Source organism: Schistocerca americana, chromosome 5 (assembly GCF_021461395.2).
Source record: "Schistocerca americana isolate TAMUIC-IGC-003095 chromosome 5, iqSchAmer2.1, whole genome shotgun sequence".
In the NCBI taxonomy this organism is placed as follows: Eukaryota; Metazoa; Arthropoda; class Insecta; order Orthoptera; family Acrididae; genus Schistocerca; species Schistocerca americana.
The window spans coordinates 189170826-189197795 of record NC_060123.1 but is presented as its reverse complement, the minus strand read 5'-3'; the positions used below and the strand labels follow the sequence as shown (position 1 = coordinate 189197795).

Sequence of the window (26970 nt, the reverse complement as noted above, 5' to 3'; positions counted from 1 at the left end):
CCTGCTCGTTCCACCTGACTTACATCACATGGAGCATGTGTGGGAAGCGTTCGGGAGGCGTACTGCAACACCTCCACATGCACCAGCGAACATCCAGCAGTTGTCAACCGCACTAGTGGAGGAATGGAATGCCCTACCACAATGACTCCTTGTCAACCTTGTGGTCAGCATGCGGGGCGGGGGAGAGGAGGGGTTACGTCGCAGAGATTGCGTGGCCGTCCGTGGTGATCACACACCCTACTAAAATGTGCAAGATCCTTGAAAAACGCCATGGGGGAGAAGGAGCCTAACATCCTCATCTTCCAGACAGGCCACCGTCAACGCCATGACATGTCCCGTTCCTCTGTCCGAGAGACACTGTGAAAATTTATTTCAGCACGTGACAAGCGCACAGTATGGTAACAGAAACCCAGGTCGCAGCCTTAGGCGATCTGTTTCTTCCTCGCCAGTCTCATTCGCGTCTTCTGTCACACTGCTGGACCACCCCATAATGTTATTAAATGCATTGTTTCCATCTTTCCGGTCTTGTCTTTTGGAGCAACAGCTGTTAACAATCCAAGCACAAGCTCGGATAGGATATGTACTTAGGAATAATATCTGCCTCATCCTTTTCAAAAGTACCATTGCGCCATTTTTCTGATCGATTCATGAAAGTATGAAAAACCTGTCAGGTTGGAGAGTGCAGTATCTCAGCCACCGACTCCATTACCTCGGTAATCTTCTACATCCAGAATTCAGTCATTTCCCGACGTCTTCTCATTTCCCTATTGTACACTCAGTTTTCTCTTCTACGATTTCCAGTTGCTAACAGTTTACAATCATGATAAGCTTTCGCAGAACTCACGTCTTTGTCTTTTTTTCTTTCACCACTAAGGTGGATTATTGCACTAATAATTTTCCTTGTCCTTTTGCCTCCGGCTTTTTCTATATCTATAACAGGTCCTCTGGCAAAGTTAACCAAGTAGCATGTAAATTGTCACATTTTTGCTCTAGAAACTATACGTCAGTAACTCCTCAGATTTTTATCCACCCGAGTAAGGTGGCACTATCTCTGACAATTAGCTGGAAGTGTCACAATAACTTTTAGTGTTTAAGCATTGTGGAGCAGCTTCCCTATTATTCGTATAGGCATGTTCCTCATTCTTTTCATTAGCACAATTGGATTTTGCTGACTGGTGCTAGCGTTGTGGAAGACTGAAATTATAAATAAAGTTGGACAAATAATTAAAAAAAATTGTTGAAACGACACAACACACTGTGTCAACATTGTCAGGTAAGATCTTATAAAACATAGCGGCAAAGGTATAAAGTAGCTTTGTTTGACAGTTTAATTTGCTGTCTTCTTTTTGAAGGATGATCACTAGAGAGATGTCGGTGCGAAAAACTGGGAGAGACCGTTACCGAGCAGTGAGACTAACAACAACAACAACAACAACAACAACACGTTATCTTATACGTAGCTCATATTATAATTTTTGTCACAAACTCCAGTTCAAACAAAACCGCCATGAACATAAAACACAAAGAGAAAAATCCCAGGGAATGAAATTCTGCGAAGATGCTAGATCTCTAAGTGTTCCGTCATGTTGTACAGTTAAAATAATTACAGTGAATTAGGTGAAAAATGTAGCTACAATACATACAGTAAGAGCTATTTGGTGCGTTAGAAACGAGATACAGAGGAGAAACTTTTTATGGTTATGTACGCGTGACACTTTCTCTGAACGCCTGAAGTCTCCCGCAATGCTGCTAAAGAGAAAGAGCCAAGATGTGTATCTTGTGCGTCGAAAAGGAATAACGAGCTAGCCTCGTGTTCCACAACGCTGGAAAATCGTTAGTAAACGACAACTGACCACAAAAATGGCCACCTTTTAATTTGGAGAAGGTCTATTTTTTTCGACAACATCAAACGCTGAAGCGTCTTTTGATATTAACACACGATAAAATTTTACAAAACTGTGTACGTGGGATTATAATTCTTAGCTCACTCACTAAAACTATTCGCATTTACCGAGATAAAAGCACGCCAAAAAGGTAGCAAGCTATAATCGACAATGGCGGCGATTGGATTAAGTTATGGAACTGACTGTACATCTACAAACACACACACACACACACACACACACACACACACACACGGGCGCGCAACTGTACTGTGGATGGCGGAGGGCTCTTGCTCACACTTAATACCCCTTTCAGGGCTCTGTTTCAGTATACAGAACAAAATCTGGAAGTCGGTGCAACGACACATCTTTATTGGCATCGGCATTTCATTCAGTGTATGCAGACGTCGCTAAACAGTTTGTAAAGTCAGAGTCAGAGGATCGAGAACCAATAGTCAATATAACTGCATTCGCCGATGTTTCTGTAGCTTGTTGGATAAGTAATGCTTTTGAGTCTTTTCGTGGTGATAACAATTTACTAGGTCAAGGGAAGATGTTTCTTGGCCTGACAGGTAAAGAGTATCTTTAGGTAAAATGCAGTCATTTTCTGACATAAATACCTTCAAGATAAGTGCATTTAGTCCAAAGGTTTTACGCTCAATAATTTCAGTTTCAAACATACGATTCTGGAAGGTCTGTGGAGTAAACACTTAAACTACCGAAACTTTTTCGGAGGACCCAGAAAATTTTCCTGTCAAGAACTCTTTTTAAGATGTGAGAACAGATTGTATTCAGGGGTGGTTGGGGCGGGGATGCAATCTAGTGAACAGAGAAGGTGTATCACTATGTGCTTCAAATCCGTTAAGAAGCTATCTGGTTCGAACGTTGCACACTGGGTGCTTCAAGAGGTTAATGACCCGAAACATCGCAGCCGCCTCAGTACAGCGCGAAAACAAGACAATGGGGTGTCCACGATGGACTGGCCTCCAATGTCTCCGGATGCAAATACACTATGTGATCAAAAGTATCCGGAAACCACCAAAAACGTACGTTTTTCATATTAGGTGCACTGTGCTGCCATCTACTGCCAGGTACTCCATATCAGCGACCTCATTAGTCATTAGACATCGTGAGAGAGCAGAATGGGGCGTTCCGAGGAACTCACGGACTTCGAACGTGGTCAGATGATTGGGTGTCACTTGTGTCATACGTCTGTACGCGAGATTTCCACACTCCTAAACATCCCTACGTCCATTGTTTCCGGTGTGACAGTGAAGTGGAAACATGAAGGGACACGTACAGGACAAAAGCGTACAGGCCGACCTTGACTGTTGATTGTACTGTGTCATAGGCAGCCATCTATCCAGACTATCACACAGGAATTCCAAAGTGCATCAAGATCCGCTGCAAGTACTATGACCGTTAGGCGGGAGGTGAGAAAACTTGGATTTCATGGTCGAGCGGCTGCTCATAAGCCTCACATCACGCCGGTAAGTGCCAAACGACGCCTCGCTTGGTGTAAGGAACGTAAACATTGAAAAATTGAACAATGGAAAAACGTTGTGTGGAGTGACGAATCACGGTACACAATGTGTCGATGCGATGGCAGGGTGTGCTTACGGCGAATGCTCGGTGAACGTCATCTGCCAGCGTGTGTAGTGCCAACAGTGAAATTCGGAGGCTGTGGTGTTATAGTGTGGTCGTGTTTTTCATGGAGGGGGCTTACACCCCTTGTGGTTTTTCGTGGCACTATCAATGCACAGGCCTACATTGATGTTTTAAGCACCTTCTTGCTTCCCACTGTTGAAGAGCAATTCGGGGATGGCGATTGCATCTTTCAACACTATCGAGTACCCGTTCATAATGTACGACCTGTGGCGGAGTGGTTACACGACAATAACACGCCTGTAATGCACTGGCGCGCACAGAGTCCTGAAGAGAATCCTATGGAACACCTTTGGGATGTTTTGGAACGCCGACTTCGTGCCAGGCCTCACAGATCGACATCGATACCTCTCCTCAGTGCAGCACTCCTTGAAGAATGGGCTGCCATTTCCCAGAAACCTTCCAGCATCTGACTGAAAGTATGCCTGCGAGAGTGGAGGCTGTCATCAAGGCTAAGGATGGGCCATCGCCATACTGAATTCCAGCATTACCGATGGAGGGCGCCACGAACTTGTAAGTCATTTTCAGCCAGGTGTCCGGATACTTTTGATCACATAGTGTATAACAACCTCTTTGGGCTGGTGCTCCGTCCCGTTAGTGATTTTTTTAGTTTCTTAAGGAGGATCGTTTCCGTAGCATTTGGAGACTTACCTTCTATCCGACGTTTATTCTTTTACCATTTAGAATGTAACCAACAAGAAGAACCCTTTTCCATTTTAGAAAACACTGGTCATAATATTTCCGTAAGATATATCGATTTCGCGTCTTTTGATTCGGAGCTACCAGCTCGTTCGTTTCTGAGATGAAACTGTGACCCACACCTCATTCACAGCATGAAATCGGCGCACAAAATCTCGTATTCTTTTTGAAATTTTCAACACATTGCCGGCAAATTACTTTCGTACTTCTTTGATTAGCATTCACACATCTTGCACAAAGCTCTCTCACAATTAATTCTTCGTGTACAATATACCACAGACTTTCTCATGATAAGACTATAGTGTCAGGATTTACCTGTACCTGTATTCGCCGATTGTCGAATACCGTATTCTGCACTTCATCGATGTTCTCATGTGTGATTGTAGTTTTGGTTCAGCCAGCTCAAAACAACAAATTTCATCACGGAAGCAAACACCCACAACACAACTTTTTTTAAAGAGCCATATTCTATTAACGATTCATGATTCTTTCCAGATAACCTACCGTTGTTTAACGTTTACGTGATCCAGCTGTTATCGATTGTACTAAAGGTTACTACCGGTGACAGAATGGTGTAGTAGCTGCAGTCACTGAATATAACAACCGTCATTTACATTAAGATTATAAACATAACTAATTGTACTGCGAAAACAGCGTGTTCTTGTGTATAACGTCATAAGACGTCATGGCTGACCACACTTGGCTGCCCATCAACCGTAGAGAGCGCTATGTTTCTGGAAGCACATGGTTGAATTCCGCAGCTTTCTACGGCCCTCAGAATATCACATGATGCAGCAACAAAACGGTCTCGGTTCTGTTTCGAAGATACGGGACATTGTCAATAAACATTACCGAAAAACCTAAAGCGGATGTTAATTCATATCGATGGTCATTTAATGATTCCGCAAAAGTGTACATTATTAATAAACAACATGTGTGAAATTAGTAGATGATATAGACAATAATCAGTGCGTTTCATATTATCCGTCTTATCGCTAAGACACTTATCGTTGGTGATTAACAGTAAAGAGCAATACGTTCGTCACGAGCTGGTCCCTGATCGATAATCGTCCGGTTCTGGTAATGAATCGTATTCTACGCAAATTGTAGCATGAATCAATAACCCAACTTCTCAAAAATGTGTTGGACAACATATTAAGGTACTTCAGTTGACTCAAGAACGAAAAATTAGAGAGTTTTATCTGTGCACCACACTACAACTCTGTAGCACAGAAATTTTTTTGGTCTACCGCAATATGAAACAGAATGTCCAATCTTTGACAATGAAGTGTTCAAACAGTACCAAAAACTCTCAGCATCTCATATCATTGCCAACCGAAGCGTAGTTGACTTACGCAAGTGCTTATAGCGACGTTGGTAACAGGATCACTCACTAACATACCACACGCTGGCGAGTGAACAGTAGAAACTTTCTCCGGATGTGACGAGCTAGGACGCGTAGAAAGCGAACGCATGCAAATGCGAATTCCGTTCCTCGTGTCAGCTGATGGAACGACCGGCGAAGATAGTGAACGACAGGTAGATGAGAGTGCCTCCTCGAAACAAATCGGATGAACAGAACTTTGCACTTGTGTGACGCAAGAAGCGAGAATTAGATACGTAGTCAGTGATACCAGAGAAACTTCAACACAGTACTCCTAGCGTCTATGATCCACTAGTGCGCGTTATTACCAATCAGATTTTGCAATTCAGTATTAGCTCAGGAAATGATTATAAGAACATGATCTGTCCTCAATAATCAGAAGGCTGCTTTGGGAAATTCTGATGAACTTGGAATGTGTTTACTGATTCTTAGTTGCAAGTAAAGGAAGGAAGTCTCTTCAGTCACATGACTTTGGATCTGAAATATAAGTTATCTATGAATAATGATCTTCCAGAGGCTAATAACAAATATATTATTGATTATAAAAATTGTAAAGCTAAGAGGGTACACCTCAATATTTTGCCTCAGACTAGGCAAGCCAGAAGAACCGCTAGCCTAGGGAAGAAGTTATGGGGAAATACCAGCCGAAATTTAATTATATGACGGGGCGAAAATTAATTAATACATTTTATTTGTTTTAATTGCACTCAATACATGAAATAACTAGAATCGCACAGTAGTAATATACACCATTGCCGAAAATAAAGAGCGTAAGATTTTATATCATTTTGATATCAAAGATAACTCATTGCTTGAATGCTTCCACTCGAACTTGTGTCGACTCAGTCTCTATCGAGGTCGCCACAAACTAATATCCACCGTTCTTTGTAGAATGTCTGCAGATTTCAAATACATGTGGCAGTGTATTATCCTGCTGACAAACATCGTGTGGAATTACCTGAAGGATGGTCAATGGCTACGGATCTAAAATTTTTGCGATGTAGACTGGCTTAAACACGTAGGAGTCGAGCTTGTGTGTGGTATACAATGTAGTTCCAAACCACCACAATGCAGTAGTGTCCAACACCCATATCCCTCCAAAAACTGGACAAGTTGGAGTGGGACGTCTCCTAAACACACTTTTCACCCAGCACGACAGTGAAAACATTCACTCGCCTTTACAGTCTTCGGTGTTTTGCGGTTTCTGGGCAACGCGAGCTGACGCAATGGCATGACTCTCACCAGTCAATTCTACAGTAGACAGCGTCGAACCCTCGACGCCTACCAGACGTGCTGTGCAGTTCAGATGCCTGCGGATACGTCTTGGAATAATGCGATAGACGCCGATAAACGCCTTATTAGTAGAAGCCGCTGAACCTCCACTGTGTCTTCGACATTAGCACTTGGCAAGAAAATTTATGTCCCACAACAGTTAGCAGTCAAATATTAATTTAATAAACCTCCTACGAGACATGCGAGACAATCTTTCGCTCAAAAGGTTTACATAGGATATGCGGAGTCTTTGCCCCTATTAGTGACAACATTAGGTTCAATGCGTAACATCGACTGCTGGATTCAGTAGGATAGATTCAAATTCCCATTTGGAATTCCATTCAGATATCAATTGGAAAACCTCCATATTCACTATTTAAAGCTTCATGAAAAGTGAATTTGGCACAATCAGTTCAAAATTCAGTGCTTACATTAATGTTTGTCAGCCGCACTTCGTTCATATGTACACCGATGGCTCTCAGTGTCAAGAGACTTAATCAATAGGATGGACACTTCTTGTTCCCAAGAAGAAATATACCAAGCACTTTCGTATGGCCTTTTATAGCTCAATTTTTACCGAGAAAGCGATAGCATTCGAGTGGCTCTGTAATTTGGTCGCCTCCCAGGGCTTCAGAGCCAGCTTATAGTATCAGACTCTAAAAGCGTGTTGCAATCTCCTGGAAACCGGAAGTGTGGCAGCAAAATAATCATTCAAATACTGGATTCGTTAACCATTGCAAAATAAACGAAGTGATGTGAGAACCTCTTTCCTATGAGCACCAGTTCATGTAGGATTTGTTTACAGTGACAAGACCGACCAGTTGGCAAAGGTGGTCAGTGTATCTGGCTCCGCAATGAACGCGAGTCTACCATCCTCAGACTTCAAGCTATAGATGCCGAAACTGGGCGAGAAGCAATGAGCAAATGATTGGCACCTTTGGCCCGCCATTACTGTCAATAATACATCGGGATCCAGCCAGTAATTAGAAGGCCGCCACCCCCCCCCCCCCCCCCCCCCCCGGTTGTTGTTGTTTTTAAATTAGCAGGCAAACTGGAAGCTATAACTGCGTAGTACGAATGCGTACCAATCAGGATTCAACTCCTTCCCACTTAAATCGGGTAAGTATAAATGGTAACCCTTTATGCGACAGTCAGAAGGAAGAAGTAGGAGACATAAACCACTTGCCTTTTCCTGCAGCTCCTTCGAAGCACAGTAAAATCAGTAAATGCAAAATCTTGTGAAATTGAAGGTACCCCTTGTTTTATTGTATCATGAAGACATTTAAAAGTACAAAGCTCTTTTTGATATAATAACGTGTGTTTATCAAATTTTCTGTTCTATCAGTAGTTCATAAACAGTCTAATAACGAGGTTTGTGTTCCCCACTCTCTACTGAATTCCTTTTATTTTCTCTGCAGATAGTATCATTCCACATTTCTTCACCTACAAGTATTGTGCCTATTGTGGACATGGCAAAATAATCTTAATCATTGTCCTATTTATAGTCTGATTTCTCAGTATATACGCTGAAGAATCAAAGAAACTGGTACACATGCCTAATGTCGTGTAGAGCCCCCGCAAGCACGCAGAAGTGCCGCAACACGACGTGGCAAGGACTCGACTCATGTCTGAAGTAGTGCTGGAGGGAACTGACACCATGAATCCTGCAAGGCTGTCCATAAATCCGTAAGATTACGAGGGGGTGGAGCACAGCACGTTGCAAGGCATCCCAGATATGCTCAATAATGTTCGTGTCTGGGAGTTTGGCGGCCAGCGGAAGTGTTTAAACTAAGAAGAGTGTCACTGGAGCCACTCTGTAGCAATTCTGGACGTGTGGGGTGTCGCGGTGTCCTGCTGGAACTGCCCTAGTCCGTCGGAGTGCACAATGGACATGAATGGATGCAGATGATCAGACACCTGTCAGAGTCGTATCTAGATGTATCAGGAGTCCCATATCACTCCAACTGCACACGTCCCACAACACTACAGAGCCTCCACCAGCTTGAACAGTCCCCTGCTGACATCCAGGGTGCATGGATTCATGAGGTTGTCTCCATACCCGTACACGTCCATTCGCTCGATACAATTTGAAACGAGATTCGACCGACCAGGCAACATGTTTCCTGTCATCGACAGTCCAACGTCGGTGTGATGGGCCCAGGCTTTACACTTTATGTCTTGCAGTCATCAAGGGTATACGAGTGGGCCTTCGCTCCGAAAGCCCATATCGACGATGTTCCGTTGAATGGTTCGCACGCTGACTCTTGTTGATGGCCAGCATTGAAATCTGCAGCAATTTGCGGAAGGGTTCCACTTCTGCCCCGTTCTTGCAGGATCTTTTCCCGGCGGCAGCGATGTCGGAGATTTGACGTTTTATAGGATTCCTGATATTCACAGTACATTCATGAAATGGTTGTATGGGAAAATCCCCACTTCATCGCTACCCCGGAGATACTGTGTCCCATCGCTCGTGCGCCGATTAAAACACCACGTTCAAGCTCACTTGAATCTTGATAACCTGCCATTGTAGCAGCAGTAACCGATATAACAACTGCGACAGACTCTTGTCTTATATAGGCGTTGCCGACCGCAGTTACGATTTGCCTGTTTACATATCTCCATACGTGAATACGAGTGCCTATACCAGTTTCTTTTGCGCTTCAATGTATGTTTTTACGTACATGTGTACCAAAATGTTGGGACCTAGAAATACGCTTCAATAAGCCCAAGCCAAATAACAGTAATGAGAAAAGAAGTAAAAATAAAACACAAAAGCCTTCGATGCAAATAGATCCCGTATCTTATCTGGAAACCTATTAGTGGACTTTAACGAGGGGTGTGTCGACCCTTCGCCCTCGTGACGTTTTGAACTACATTGGGGACACTGAGCCTCTGCGGAGGAATGGCAGCCCATTCTTTCTCAAGAGCCGCAACCAGTGAAGGTAAACGTTTTGGACGCTGCAGACTCGAGCGAAATCGAGTTTTTAATTCATGCCAAAGCTGTTCCATTGGACTGAGGTCGGGGCTCAAGGCAGGCCAATCCATTTGAGGAATTCTCAGATGTTGATTTATCACACAGTGCAGAGTCATACTGATACGAAGAATCACCGTCCCCGAAAAGTTTCTCTACTGTATACAGGACACAACGTTGTAAAATGTCTTCATATCTTTCCGCATGTAGCATTCTCTTGAGCGCAGTACGAGGACCACATCCAGAGGACAAAAAACACCCCATATCGTAACAACACGTCCTTCACATTTTTCTATTGCCACTGTAATTCATGGCACGTAAGGTTCTCCTGATATTCACCAAACCCAGACCCTCTTATCGGATTGACGCAGCGTACAGCGTGGTTCAGTACTCCGCATCACTCCTGTTCAACGATGTCGCTCTTTACATCACCTCAAGCGTCGCTCAGTATTGACTCCAGAAATTTGTGGCTTACGAGGAGCTAATCGACCACTACACCCCATTCTTTTTACTTTCCCAGCTAGACTGCTGGTAGCACTTTAGAAGTCACGGGTGATTCAGTCCGTAGATTTCATGTGATTTCTTACAACCACCTTTAACAATGATCGACGGTCCCCGTTCGTCAGTACACGAGGTCTTCATGGTCGTGGTAAAGCTGTGGATGTTCCTTCACATTTCCACTTCAGGATCAAATCACCAACAATCGACTTGAGCTACTTTAAGAGGCTTGAAACGTCGGTGATGGATTTGTTACTCAGGTGACGTCTAATGACCAGCCCACGAACAAAGTCCTTGAGCTCGCTGACCGTCGCTTCTGCTTGTCTGCTGACAACACAATACTCCTCGCCACCTTTGATAGTGGCGGGACCGCCTCTCCTGACATCTAGTGGTCGATTTCGCATTGTACAGGGGTGTCTGGAAAATTTTGATCAAATAGTGTGCATATACGTGATTAACGTTTTGGTAGATTTATAGAAATTCCGAATTGTAACACGGGGAGAAGAAGTCCATCTTCCTGGGTACCGACTACGGATGGAATGGGATTGGTGCGGAACAGGAACCGGAAAAAAACGGGAAAAATTATGAATAATGGTATATTACAAGGCATCGTCCCCAAACCGTGCAGCGACATGCGGAGCACAAAAATTGATGCCAAACACCACAATGAGGACTGGCCCGAAACAGTGACATCAAACGAATATTTCAAAATGGTTCAAATGGCTCTGAGCACTATGGGACTTAATATCTGTGGTCATCAGTCCCCTAGAACTTAGCACTACTTAAACCTAACTAACCTAAGGACATCACATACATCCATGCCCGAGGCAGGATTCGAACCTGCGACCGTAGCAGTCGCGCGGTTCCAGACTCAGCGCCTAGAACCGCTAGACCACCGCGGCCGGCACGAATATTTCTGCTATCTCTTTGAGAACAGATAAGGAACTTGAATCTGATTATCGGGAATCGATGACTAGGCCACCGGGGCCCGCCTGGAAAGACGACACGTTATCAGACTGTATTCTGATGTTTGTAACAGCGTACCAAGTGCTGTCAGAACGACGCTAGTTGTACTGTATTTACAGGAGACAATGTGCGCCACCTGCAGATGACAACATGAGCTCAGTAACTGAGTTTGTTGCCGTGGCATCTGCATTAGGCGTATTCTACAAGGGAATACTTTCCTTTCAGCGGTATATACACATGGGAAAAAATCGCAACACCAAAAATTAATTTCGGGAATGCATCTTTCTAGGGAACACACTTAGGTGATTAACATTGCAAGACCACAGGTTAATCTAAGAGGGAGCTAAGCCGTTCTAAATGTGAAACGCTCGTACATCAATAACAGGTGTGACTCTCAGATTGTTTGCAAACGTGCATGAATTGTGTTGCGTACGTGCCGCATGTCAGTTGGTCGGACAGAGTTCCATGCCAGTGGCACTTGCTCGGTCAATACAGGGACGGTTAATCCTGTTTGTGGATGACGTTGGAGTCGTCATTCGATAATGTCCCATATGTGGTAGATTGGAGACAAATCTGCTGATCGATCAATCCAAGGCAACATGTCGACATTCTGGAGAGCTTCTTGGGTTAGGACAGCGGTATGTGGGCGAGTGTTATCCTGCTGGAAACCACCACCTGGTATGCTGTTCATGAGTGGGAGCACAACATGTCGAAGCACCGGATTTACGTACAATTTTGCAGCCAGGGTCGGTGAGATAGCAACGAGAGTGCTCCTGCTGTCATATGAAATCGCACCCCAGACCATACCTCCAGGTGTAGATCCAGTGCGTCTAGCACGCAGAAAGGCTGGCTGCAGTTCCTCGACTGTCCTCCTTCTAACCAACAGACGGCCATCGGCGGCTCCGAGTCAGAACCTGCTTTCATCAGAAAACACAACAGACCTCCACAGTGCCCCCCGATGAGCTCTTGGTTGACACCGCAGAAGTCGCCAATGATGGTTGTTTGGGGCTGGAGGAATGCACGGTACAGGGCGTTTGGGTCGGATCTGTTCTTGAACTAACCAATTTATAACAGTTCGTTGTGTCACGATGGTGCCAACTGCTGCACAGATTGCTGCTGCATATGCAGTACAATGCTCCAGATCCATACACAGAATAAGATGGTCGTTCCTCGTAGTTCCACTTGGCCGTCCGAAGCGCAGTCTTCTTGAGATTGTACCATTCTCGTGACCACCGCTTCCAGCAGTCATGTACATTGGTTACATTCCTTTCATGTCTTTCTGCAATATGGCACAAGGAACATCCAGCTTTTCGTAGCCCTATTACACGACCGATATTCTACAAGGCCGTACTTTCCTTTCAGCTAAATATACAAAAGGAAAAAATAATTCACATAGAATAATGAAATTTCGGGAATGCATTTTTATAGGTAACACACTTAAATGATAAACATTGCGAGACCACAGATTGTTCTAAGTGCGGGATAAGCCGTTGTAAATGTGAAACGCTGGTACATTAGTAATCGGTGTAACACTCAGAATGTTGAGTGCTAGCCTTAAATGCATTCTTGACTAACTTCAACTCACCACGTCCATTTTAAAATGTAACCAACGCTCACGACCGGTACAGCGTGTATTTAAACAAACTTGATTTGCATCCATTAGTGCCATTCTCATCTGAGTGGCGCAAAATTTGAATACATATAATCTTTTGGCTGTAGAAACACGCCTGCCAAGTTTAGTTTATGTTGCACAACTTCTTCTTGGTGTTGCGACTTTTTTTCGGTCAGTGCATTTACGGGCTAGTAAGTCAAGTTATTGTTGAGAAGGGCCGTTGTTCTCATTACCTCACGTGTTCTGTTTTGGAATATGAGTACTAATACGGTAGCAACGTCACCCTGAATACTGTCCTATTTGCTGTTGCAAGCTATCTTTTCCGAAGGTGTCTCTAATAAGGCAATATATAAATGTCCAAGTTAGCTAAAATTAAATGTTGCGTTGTATTTTTGATGATATGGTGCAGGTATGGGGTAAAGAGGATACGAGAAAATAAGCCTATCAGTACGGAAAAGTAAGTTTAACGTAGCTTTGTGTTGTTATCTACGTCCGTAATTCTCTGCAGAAAAGTTTCGAATTTAACACAGAATGCGCGGCCACCATTTCTCTATCTGTTTGCCGAATTCTGGTGTTGAGATCGAAACTGTGAAATTAGAAAGCTTGCGTGATTTCACTGTACTGGCTGTAGGGGTGCGCATCTGTACATTGTTGTCGTTGGATATCTTGCATCTCGTGTCTTAATTATCCTGCAGTCAAGTGTCTAGAATGATGCTGATAACACCTAGAGGGAGCGCTGGAGCACAATAATTAAGGTCTGCCTTGTCCAGTCCGATGAGGAACGGAAGTTTACAGGTAGCATGCCGTAAGTCTTTAGAAGATATAGCTTTAATATGAAACTTGCATGTTTTTCAAATAGGGAACCTAGATCGGATGTGACCCCGTTTTATATACGTACACAAATTTCTAATAACTGATTATTCTTCATACTGGAAGCACATTTGTGAGTCTAGAGGAATTTTTGATCAGGTACAATTAGATGTCACCATAAAAATAGAAATTCTGATGAAAACGTTGACTTATACAGTGGAAAGCTTTCACTGTGAGGAGAGAGTATTGTATCTTGGAACACTTTTCACACTTTCGCCTATAGCCAGCTTAGTAATAGAAGTTTAACATATTTTCTTATTCCGTTTTTAAATGAAAGCATTCACTTTTTGTGTGCTGCAGGCTTTTTTCTGACATTAAAAAATTACTCAGGAAAAGTAAGGTTTTGGGAAATGTGATAAAATAATCCCTTGTACAACATGGTCATGTATCTAGGAACAAATATTCTACAGAAGTGTTGCAGTCGAGAAAATCTTGTCAGTACTATACTTAATGGTCTATCTGTTACATTATTACTCTGCTACACACCAGTTATCAGTGAGGAATTCAAATAAATTAGAAGTATTATCAAAACCCATTTACAAGTTAAAAACATTTTGGAATATAAAGTACTGGAAACTAAAACTAATTTCCATTTTGAAGTCAAGTAAAATTGTTAAGACGTTAAAGAAACGCAGTTCATTTGCAAATATCACGTGTTCCATAATACAGGACCTTCTTCCGTTTCAAGGTACAAGATGGTGCACGACTGATCAAGTAAGGCTTAATCGCTCACACGTTATAGAATTAGTTTTAAAAATGTACAGAGTTTTACTCACCATAAAATTATGTAACTGAAGAATTAGTAATATCTTCCAAATAATTCTAACGTATTGAGAAGCACTTAAATGTGTAAAGCACGAAACATTTAAAACTGCTGTACAAAACACAACATCGCGTCTCATAAAAAATGTAGGAAATGCTGGAAATTTCTTACATCGATCTCTAAATGTGTATTCGTTCATATGATCGTAAAATCTCTCATTAAATTGAAACATCATGTATTCCTAGCTACACTATCTACAATGTGCAAACCGTCCCCTACCTTTTTCATTTCCATCTAATTATGTTTTGACGCAGTGTAACGCTCTAAACGAAGACGCAGACTATTTTTTTTTTTAATTCGCGATATAGTAACTAAGGTGTATGACTGAATAATGGAGATTTCGAAAGTGATTTTCTTTAAAAGAAGGTATCGTTTCTTCCCCGTCACTGAATTGTGGAGTGGGGATTCATTTCGCCCTATTATTGACACACAACAGTGCCAACATTAGTGGGACGTTCAATTACACAGCGCATGTCGCATAAGTCATCGGCTTTTTATACACGTAAATATATACCGAACGACGTACCGTCTAAGATATACCACGCCTGGCAAAGACGTGAAGCATTCACAAGGGGAGAAGGGAACGAAATGCAGCTTCAGGTGTTGAGAGGTGAAAGGACACCCTCATCTAACACTTCCTTTTTTTATATAGAAAGAACCGATAGATGTATACTGTCGAGTCTTGTATAGGTGAAAGAATTTCATTTGAATTTGTGTACAATGTATTATATTCAAGATAAAATCTATAAAAAGAAATTAATTTGTTACAATCGATACGTATAACGTTAAAATTATTCTTGTTTTAGAAATATTTGAAATCATAAATTGTGGCATACTTAAAATTCATATTATTAATTGCACAATCCGACGATAATTATAAAATTTATTTTTGGGCTCATTTACAAAGTAGTGATGTGTTGTGACGAGGATTTTTCTTTTGTAAAGAAAGTTTGTAAATTCGTTTGCTTTGTAAACTCTTTGAAATATTGTGAGTACCGCAGAATGTAAGGGCTAGTGGCCATGCCTCTGATGGGAAAACATGTTTCTTTTCATTTTTATCTACAACAATATATTGATGGTTTTATGAAAATGGAGATTGTGAAGTCAGTATGGTATTGAAGAATGGGATAAAAGAAAAGAAAATCATAGCAGCAGACAGTACTTCATCAGAGACCCACAACGTTAAATCAAAATTTTAGCCGCAAGAATGTACCCCTACACGCAAGAAGTGGAGCCAACAAAAAGAGAAAATGAAGATAAGTAAAAAGTTTCCTTTTGTATATCTTACGCCACACGAAGCTTTTGAAAATATTGAAGAGACTAAGAGAAATTTAATGGTGATGTGTGGGAGGGTAAGATTACAGAGAGAAAGCGATATTATTTCAAAGGTTACAGAATCGTGTGAAATTTACAAAGAAGTTGGCAATTATTAACTTCCTTATCAGCGTGACGTCGCACCTCTTTTGCCCGTAACACGCAAGCACGCTGGATGTCCCTGACGTGCCGTTGTGCCGGCAGAGTTCCCTCTCTCACTACTCATTGTAACCTGACGTCATACTCGCCAGCTCCCCACAGTACAGCGGCAATAGTAACACTGCTTTGCCCCTCCAGAACATTGGGACCTCTCCCCAGATCGCCGCCATAGTCGCAAACGATAGTGATCTGGGAAAATCTAGAACCACGATTCATCGATGAACACAATGCGATGTCTTTCATCTGAATTCCGCGCTTCTCGGTTACGGCACCACTCCAATCACGGCCGTTAATGTCGTGCTGTTAATGACAGCCTACACCGGGGTAAATAACTTCATAGTCCGATTTCTGTTAGTCTGCTACTCTCTGACCCATGGTGCGGGATGCCATACAGTGTTGAGGGAAGTCCATTACTTGTTCTCGGACGGAAGGCGCAGATGTGAAGGGGTTGCAATTCGCTTAGTTCATGATACGGTGATCCTCTTGAGGTGGTCAGATGTTGTCAATCGGTACCTTGACGAAGAGTATTATTGCCCTCACGTTCCCATGCAGCCTACCATCGGGCCACTGTCACATGCAATTGCCCCATATATCTGGATAGTTCGGGATTCGACCAAGCGGCCAACTGGAGACCTACAGTCAGGCCCCTTTCAAACACTGTCAGGTGCTGATAACGCTGTCTCATATGACTATGCGGCATCTCCGTGCTCCTCACAGCGACCACTCGACATCTGACGCTGTTCACAGCCCGTATAAACACTACCGGGTCTCGTAACAACACTAAACGCGAACAACCTAATGCATCCTAGACGGGTTCCTACCTGTTGGAGAGAATTGTGTATCTAATTATTTAAATAACCGCCGATAGTGTATACTTGTATAAGGTCACGTTGAGACCCGAACATGTTTTCTGGGTTGTCCACTTTGTAAGTAGGCTGTTTAAGCTTTTTTATTGGTAACGCCACCTCTGTATGAAAATCACTGGCTGTGCTGTGTGCAGTCTGTGGCTGCTTTGCATTGTTGTAATACTCGCCATTGTAGTGTTAGGCAGCTGGCTGCGAACAGCACGTAGCGTTGCGCAGTTGGAGGTGAGCCGCCAGCAGTGGTGGATGTGGGGGAGAGAGATGGCGGATTTTTGAAATTTGTCATGAACTGCTATATTTATATATGATGATATCAAGGTAAATACATTGTTTGTTCTCTATTAATATCTTTCATTTCCTAACTATCCCTATCAGTAGTTAGTGCCTTCAGTAGTTTGAATCTTTTATTTAGCTGGCAGTAGTGGCGCTTGCTATATTGCAGTAGTGGGAGAAACGAAGATTATTGTGAGGTAAGTGATTTAGTGATTTGTGAAAGGTATAGTTTAATGTTAGTCAGGGCCATTCTTTTGTAGGGAATTTTGAAAGTCAGATTGCGTTGCGCTAACAAAATATTGTGTGTCAGGTTAAGCACAGTCTCGTGTATAAATTTTTCTAAGGGGACGTTTCAACTTTTTTTGTCTGGCAGTGTAAACTAAAAATAGCGCTAATTCCCCATTTTCAGGCATGTTTTTGAGACGGGTCGGATGCCGAACAAGCCGCTTCACTCTCTGGGTTGGAGAACAAACATATTAAAAATATCGGCTTTATTTCCTGAACTCCCTGTCCTACAACAGTCTCGTCGAACTAAGAAAATAGAGGCAGCACTACGAAGTTAAGAAAAAAAACACTGCAACAAATGTGAAGTGCTTTGTTTGCACTTTATGGTACATTCAAACGGTGCTTGTAAACAATATTACCACGAATTAGGCACAACCAAGACAGCAAGATACTTAGTGTACCAGACTGCATCTGGTATATTCACTCGCATCCATTATACTTTGTCATCTTTCATATTTATTCAGGCAAACTTTTGAACGTATATGTATACTGTTTCTCCCACACATCTTCCGATCATTATGAAAATAACAAAATAATTTGGTACTAGATCGTTCCGCGGACACAGTATTTCACTACCGAGGTGCATCCCTCCCTGAACTTGCTATGGCTGAATTTTTTTAGACAAGTTATTGCAAATGCTAACACCTGCAGTTTAGTTTATGTCATCTCCGAGCACCATGCCGCAGACTTCATTTCCATCTTCGCCGTAGCCAGAACTCCCCATTTTACTTCAATCCTCTCTAAAAGCATATGCTGCATTCATCGGTGTAAAACGAAGACTAGTAATAATATTGAAGGTAGTAAAGAGATTATATCACAAATATGTATGCTAATATAAGCCATATTTACTCAAGTGCAGTGAATGTGTGACTCAGATATCACGTATTGAGGAATATTCCTTTGGCAGATGGGTGACGAAAAGGGTTGAAGCAAAACTTTTGCAGATATGGATTACAGTGTTGTGACTCATCAGCTGTATCATAATTAAACACTGCTATTTCCGAAATTAGATACTGCACAAGCTCAGACTAACTAAGGCAACTGTAATTAACTAACCGTTGCGTCAAGGTCTCGTTTCCCGCTGTAGTCACGATCCATGGCATCTCATAATTGTTCCGCTTGACATCAGTCGTGTGACAACTTTCGCTGCGGGTAATTATCCTTCTGGCACAGAACTGGAGCTGTTCACATTTGTGTAGCCCCAGTCTCCCCACCTTGCAGCTTCCACGCAACAGAAAACTTTGCAATACAATTCAGTAGAAACCAGAAACGACATTCGCTGGTACAACACAGCATAGAGTCTAGGTCAGCGAACTCCAGCGCGCGGCCCGCGGGCAGCATGCAGCCCAAACCAAGTATGAGTCCGGCCCAAGAAGTGAGCGTTTATCGCACGATCGGCAAAAAAATCCATAAAATTCCGTTTTCGGGAAGTCATGATAAATTGAATATCTTCTATTTAAAACCCATCCCACACCATGTTAACTATAGCCCCATCCCTTCTTTTTTCTTTTTTTTTTTTATTACTTCTCAGCCGTTATTGCTAGTGTTAAGTACGAGGGTTGTAATAATTGTGGCAACTATTTATTTACAGCTCGTACAAAATAGATACGTGTTTCAAAGATTTACTGACCTTGCCAGAGGTCTATTATCCGACGAATTTGTAGCAGTTCTGAAGCGAATGCCGTGAAGTGTTTCCTTCAGTTTAGAAATCGAGCCGGCCACTTTAGCCGAGCGGTTCTCGGCGCTTCAGTCCGCAACCGCGCTGCTGCTACGGTCGCAGGTTCGAATCCTGCCTCGGGCATGGATGTGTGTGATGTCCTTATGTTAGTTAGGTTTGCGTAGTTACAAGTCTAGGGGACTGATGAGCTCAGATGTTAAGTCCCATAGTGCTTAGAGCCATTTGAACCATTTTTTAGAAGTCTAGTTGAACTCACGAGGGCTTAAGTCAGGAGAGTGCACTAGGTGGTAGAGCACTTAGCAGCCCCATCAGTCAAACAAATCAGCAACAGCTTGCACTCTACGTGCTTGAGCATTGTCCTGGAAAGTGATGGTCAAATGGTTCTGAGCACTATGGGACTCAACTTCTGAGGTCATTAGTCCCCAAGAACTTAGGACTAGTTAAACTTAACTAACCTAAGGACATCACACACATCCATGCCCGAGGCAGGATCCGAACCTGCGACCGTAGCGGTCTCGTGGTTCCAGACTGCGCGACTAGAACCGCATGCCCACTTTGGCCGGCAGTGATGGTCAGGTCCTGCAGAAAGTGAGCTACCAAAAATCCGCAAGTGCTTCACGAACGACGACAGTACGCTCCGAGGATTACAGTGTGGGTCGCTGTTTCCAATCATGGACTTATTGGGCCCTTTTTCTTTGAAGGAATTGTCTCCAGATCGTTTTAACGACGGACAGTTTTGCTCCCCCCAACCCTCAATAGTCCACATCTCAATCCATGTGACTTGATTCGTTGGGGATACCTAAAGGAAAACCGAGCGAGGTGGCGCAGTGGTTAGACACTGGACTCGCATTCGGGAGGACGACGGTTCAATCCCGCGTCCGGCCATCCTGATTTAGGTTTTCCGTGATTTCCCTAAATCACTCCAGGCAAATGCCGGGATGGTTCCTCTGAAAGGGCACGGCCGACTTCCTTCCCCATTCTTCCCTTATCCGATGAGACCGATGACCACGCTGTCTGGTCTCCTTCCCCAAACCAACCAACCAACCAACCTAAAGAAAATAATTTTCCCGATACGTTCACATGATTTAATGGAGCTCAGATGCCTTATTCTGCAAGCTTGTAATGAAATCACGGAAGACATGTGCCTTAGTGTTATCCTTACATCAGCGCTCGTATGAAGGAAGTTAAAAGTCAAAATGGTGGACATACTGAAACTGTCCTGAGTTAGAACAGTTCTCCACAAAGCGTTTTCCATGGTAGTATATCTTCCTTTGAGTTTCTCTTGACAACAAAGTGTTTATTCAAAAATAATGTGGTGACACATTTCGTGCGCCATGCTGCATATTACAATATTTTAATGTAAAGGGAAGAAGATTCCTCTGTTTGAAAATAATGAAAACGATATTCGTAGTTCTTTCGTTTTACATTTTTCGTGTGCCATGTTTCTCATGTGGAGAGAAGCGCGGATCTAAGGAGGGTCATGGCAGCCAAGAATACATTAGTTTTCAGATTTCCAACCAACTTGCGGCAATATAGTAATGCGAGAGTCTCGAAAATCAAGGAATTCCAGAAATTTGCAGACGACGTTCAACACAGGGTACTTCCCAGTTTATTGCTTGGAGAGCTTGCGTCCTGACTGCCTGTGGAGAACATTTTAACCAGGTTCAGGCGCTCACACACGAGCTGAATGTACCAGGTGCCGACAAGAAATCAGACACTTTTCAAGAGGCCACCAGTAGAAAAGGCAAACAGGAGACGGTGTAAGGTAAGACGTAAGGGCAAGACCTTGCTTCCGAATGTTGACAGAACTGACTGAAAAAAACAGTATTTCCCTCAGAATTTCTTAAGTGAGCGTAATGATGTAAAATTGAAATGGAAAGACCATGTAGCAGACCTTTGTAAAACGTTTAGGTTCGCTTACTTTTGCCGTTAGAATAACTCGCAACTTTGGAGATACAGGACTCAGTAAATTACGATATTTTGCATATTTTCATTCATTGTTGTCTTATGCGATAATATTCTAGGGTAACTCCTTGCGTAGACAAAAAATTATTCATTGCATAAAAGAAAGTAGTTACAATCGGGCATGGCGTTCACACGCACATCTTGCAAGTAAATCTTTTAGCAGCCGGGATCCGATTTTGGCTCAATCTTCCTAAAAATATTAGGGAAATTAAAATCCTTTCAAACTTGGAAAGACAGCTAATCGCCCACCTGCTATCACAATAGCTATCTCTTCTTGCAGCTCACTCTCGTCAGCCATTTCTCCCCCACCACTTTCCCTCCCCTTGTCTACAGAGTTCTCTATTGAAATTCTCTTCCTTCTTACCTGTCACTGTCACTTTCAATTTCAGTCCTCTCGTCTTTATTTATTCCTTCCAGTTCTTCTAATTAAACACGGTTTCAGGTGCTAAAATAATCAATATAATTATTAATGCTTCTGTTATTTTCTTATTGTTATTATTAGTGTTACTATTATTATTATTACAAATTGTCACCTTTTGTTAATAGTGGAAATTATTGAGTTCGTTATGTAATAACTAATTAATACCATTCTTAATTCTTTCATTAGTTTATCATCATTATTAGTATCACTATTGTTATTATTATTAATGTATATTTTTATTATTATTGTGATTGTTACGTAATAATTTTTGTGTGTGTTGTTCCAGGTAAGACGTAAGAGAGGGCTTTAAGGCTCTAATCTGGTCAGGCTAAATAAGCAATAAATAAATAAAATAAATAGATATTAACCACAGGCTCACAGTACATTTATGCACTTTTGAAATTAGCTGTCAACAATCGATCAATTGTAAGTATGACAATAACCGAAATATTCACAAGCACAACACCAGAAGGAAAACCGATCTGCATTTCCTTTGATGAGTCTAACTTTCTTACACAAAAGGGTGAAATATGCAGCTATAAAATTCATTGACAATCTACCCAAGGAAACAAAAAATCTAACACATAACGAAAATGTATTCAAACATAGATTAAAGAGCTTTCTCTTTAACAACTCTTTCTGTACTACAGAGGAATTCTTGAGTAGAGATAATTATTCATTAGAAAAACCTATAAATGACCAGAATGTAGTCATCATATAAATATTAATTTTATTTAGTTGTATATAAGGATTTAATCTTGTTTTGTTTCCACATTACAAATTATAATGTTTGTAATGACTTTGATATATGGAAAAATCAACTAACTAACCAACTAACTCAATCACACGCTGTGGTCTGCAAATTTGTGTTCACAATCGTAGCGCCAAGTAAAATACTGATAATGGTGAAAGCATATTTCGATTTTATATTGTGTAAATTTTGATGTTGTCGAAGCTGTAATACTATATTACTATTATAGTTCTTAAATCAACATATACATTACAATTTTTGGACTAATGCTTTTCAAGTGTTTATACTTCACTAAACTACAATTTCTTGGGTGTTAGTTTAAAGTGTTGCTCTAAGTATTGATGTAAGCAAATTATTACTGTTATTATTAATATTATCGTAGATATCTGTGGTACATTAAAGTAGGGGTGACGGCAAGTTAAATTTGATGGTAGTGGGGGTAAGGGGGAGGGACTTAGATCCTCCCCCTCTTGCTCCCAGAACTAAAACAGGAACCGCGCCTTGAAGGGGGAGGGGGAATTTGTGTGGTACTCGCACAGCATTGTGGGAAAAGTAAAAGCTGCATACATGCTAGTCGGTGTGCCAGACCAACAGTAGCTAATTTGGTTCACTTTGACTCGTTATGGCTCACCTCTCTGTTTCACAAGTTAGCACTCTATGCACTGCACTATACGACCAGGTCATGAATGTAGATGTTGTGTAAACTATAATAGATCTAATCAGACTGGAATCGATGTGATCCCGTTATGGGCAGCGATGGTTGAATACAGACACTGGACAGAAGAACAGCAATCGACCGCGAAATCCGTCGTTTTACTACAGCAGATCTAGATTTCAACTTCTACATAGCAGTGTTCAGTGCATATCACAGGTAATACTAGTCAAAAATGTCACGTAGTAAACAACATTGGTAGTGCAGGGCGTACAAAAAAAAAAAAAAATGGTTCAAATGGCTCTGAGCACTATGCGACTTAACTTCTGAGGTTATTAGTCGCCTATAACTTAGAACTAATTAAACCTAACTAACCTAAGGACATCACACACATCCATGCCCGAGGCAGGATTCGAACCTGCGACCGTAGCGGTCGCTCGGCTCCAGACTGTAGCGCCTAGAACCGCACGGCCACTCCGGCCGGCCAGGGCGTACAGGAGACTAACATGAACTCTACACTTCGAACTAATGTCACCCATTGCTATATACAATGAAGATGACGATGTACTAGTTGAGATCTCGATATAATGTAATAAAACGACGGATTTAGCGCCGGCCGCTGTGGCCGAGCGGTTCTAGGCGCTTCAGTCTGGAACCGCGTGACTGATACGGTCGCACGCTCGTATCCTGCCGCATGGATGTGTGCGATGTCCTTAGGTTAGTTGAGTTTGAGTAGTTCTAAGTTCTAGGGGACTGATGACCTCAGCAGTTAAGTCCCATAGTGCTCAGAGCCATTTTTTTGAACGAATTTCGCAATCGAAAGCTGTTTTTTTTTCTACGTTGTCTATACTTGATGTTACTGCAAAGGGGATCACACTGTTGTAAAGTTACGTGCCGGCCGGTGTGGCCGAGCGGTTCTAGGCGCTACAGTCTGGAACCGCGCGACCGCTACGGTCGCAGGTTCCAATCCTGCCTCGGGCGTGGATGTGTGTGATGTCCATAGGTTAGTTAGGTTTAAGTAGTTCTAAGTTCTGGGAGACTGATGACCTCAGAAGTTAAGTCCCATATTGCTCAGAGCCATTTGATCCATTATTCTTTTTTTTTTTTTTTTTTTTTTTTTTTTTTTTTTTTTTTTTTTGAAAATTACGTGGCAGTTAGAAATGTTATCCATGTTGCGTGGCACTTGACTACCGAGCACTACACAGGAGTTTTAATGCCATACCAGAATGCCCAGTCTTGCGGCTGCGTTAACGGAAAAATGAGAGAGAAAGAAATGAGACCTTTCTAACAGCACCGGCCAAAAATCCGCCAAAGAAAATATGTAATACTATTGAGTTCTCGGTACTGCTGCTGACAGTCGTTGTGACAATGGCTACGTTACGTCACAGTGTCACTTAGCTGCGGAGCTAAAAATGTGAATTCCGACCGAACAGCACATGAAGGACCAACGGTACCGAACGGCCGCCGTGTCATCCTTTGCCCACAGGCTGCGGATTCGGAGGGATAAGTGGTCAGCACACCGCTCTCCCGGCCGTGTGTCAGTTATGAGATCGGAGCCGCTTCTTCTCAATCAAGTAGCTCCTCAGTTTGCCCTACTAGGGTTGAGCAGCTGCAGAACTATTAACTGGAAAATATCTGCGAATGTGGTCGGCTTACCTGGCCAGTGACGAGGCAAAGCAGAAAGGCGGCCGCCCAGCTCATGGCGCAGCCGTCGGCTCCGACACAACAGACGCCAGCCGCGAGGAGACTGGAGAAAGCCCCACTCCGCGGCCGGGCACCGATGTTGCGCAACCCACAGTCCCCGGCCTGTTCCAGTGGCCCAAGTGGGGAGCGGCAGGAGAATGTCGCACTTTCCAATGTTACGTCTTCCTTACCACATCTCCACGCACGCTCTCAAGCGTCACGTAGGCAACCTACCACGTACGCTCGTCACAAGGGTATCCGTCAGAGCAGAGACGGCGTGGAAGGATCATTGGACGGCCGTGTCTCTCGAAATCAGGAGAGACAGACGCCCTGCCAATACAGACAAATGGTTCAAATGGCTCTGAGCACTATGCGACTTAACTTCTGAGGTCATCAATCGCCTGGAACTTAGAACTAATTAAACCTAACTAACCTAAGGGCATCACACACATCCATGCCCGAGGCAGGATTCGAACCTGCGACCGTAGCGGTCGCTCGGCTCCAGACTGTAGCGCCTAGAACCGCACGGCCACTCCGGCCGGGTCCACAGACACAAAAATCAGGTGTCGATGTACTAATTTATCTTATTTGCTTATTTATCAGGTCCCGTTAGACTATGGGAGTCGGAGCTACCTGGTTATGGAACGAGCTAGCGTTTAGCTTACAGAATGCTGATTAGAAGTTTTATAAACAGAAGAATGAAAGAAGTAATAAATCACGAAAGAACGAGGAGAGAGTGTACGAATAAATATCATACACTATCTGAGTGTAATTATCCGGGCACCTGTTCGGGGACATTAATAAAGGGTGAGTCCACCCTACGCCTATACGACGAACTCTGCTTGGGACACTTTCAAAGAGGTGTATGAATGTCTATGGAAGAATGGTAGCCCACTCTTCCTCAAGAGCCGAAATATGGGAAGGTGTTGGACGCTGGTATCTGAAGCGAGGTCGACGTTGTAACTCGGTTCAATAATGCTGCACTGAGTTCACGCCGGGACGCTGGGCAGACCAGTTCATTTTAGGACTGTTACGCGAATTCTTTACAGACGAATGGAAAAACTGATAGAAGCCGACCTCGGGGAAGATCAGTTTGGATTCCATAGAAATGTTGGAACACGTGAGGCAATACTGACCCTACGACTTATCTTAGAAGAAAGATTAAGGAAAGGCAAACCTACGTTTCTAGCATTTGTTGACTTAGAGAAAGCTTTTGACAATGTTGATTGGAATACCCTCTTTCAAATTCTGAAGGTGGCAGGGTTAAAATACAGGGAGCAAAAGGCTATTTACAATTTGTACAGAAAGCAGATGGCAGTTATAAGAGTCGAGGGGTATGAAAAGGTAACAGTGGTTGGGAAGGGAGTGAGACAGGGTTGTAGCCTATCCCCAATGTTATTCAATCTGTATATTGAGCAAGCAGTAAAGGAAACAAAAGAAAAGTTCGGAGTAGGTATTAAAATCCATGGAGAAGAAATAAAAACCTTGAGGTTAACCGATGACATTGCAATTCTGTCAGAGACAGCAAAGGACTTGGAAGAGCAGTTGAATGGAATGGACAGTGTCTTGAAAGGATATAAGATGAACGTCATCGAAAGCAAAACGAGGATAATGGAATTAGTCGAATTAAGTCGGGTGAAGCTGAGGGAATTAGATTAGGAAATGAAACACTTAAAGTAGTAAAGGAGTTTTACTATTTGGGGAGCAAAATATCTGATGATGGTCGAAGTAGAGAGGATATAAAATGTAGACTGGCAATGGCAAGGAAAGCGTTTCTGAAGAAGAAAAATTTGTTAACATCGAGTATTGATTTAAATGTCAGGAAGTCGTTTCTGAAAGTATTTGTATGGAGTGTAGCCATGTATGGAAGTGAAACGTGGACGCTAAATAGTTTAGACAAGAAGAGAATAGAAGCTTTCGAAATGTGGTGGTACAGAAGAATGCTGAAGATTAGATGGGTAGATCACGTAACTAATGAGGAGGTATTGAATGGAATTGGGGAGAAGAGGAGCTTGTGGCACAACCTAACTAGAATGTTCTGAGACAACGAGGGATCACCAATTTAGTATTGGAGGGCAGCGTGGAGGGTAAAAATCGAAGAGGGAGACCAAGAGATGAATACACTAAGCAGATTCAGAAGGACGTAGGCTGCAGTAGGTACTGGGAGATGAAGAAGCCTGCACAGGATAGAGTAGCATGGAGAGCTGCATCAAACCAGTCTCAGGACTGAAGACCACAACAACAACAACAACAACAACCGTCCACATACCATTGCGCCACAGA

General features: G+C 42.7%; 1 protein-coding gene across 1 annotated transcript in view; it reads right to left on the bottom strand.

Moving 5' to 3' along the window:
* The window catches only part of LOC124615892, a 62233-nt gene extending 37492 nt beyond the window's left edge, over positions 1-24741 (bottom strand). The window contains exon 1 of the mRNA XM_047144065.1: positions 24661-24741. Within this exon, the coding sequence (XP_047000021.1) occupies positions 24661-24705 (45 nt within the window). The 5' untranslated portion in view covers positions 24706-24741. The remainder of the gene's footprint in view (positions 1-24660) is intronic.
* Positions 24742-26970: the final 2229 nt, after the last annotated feature.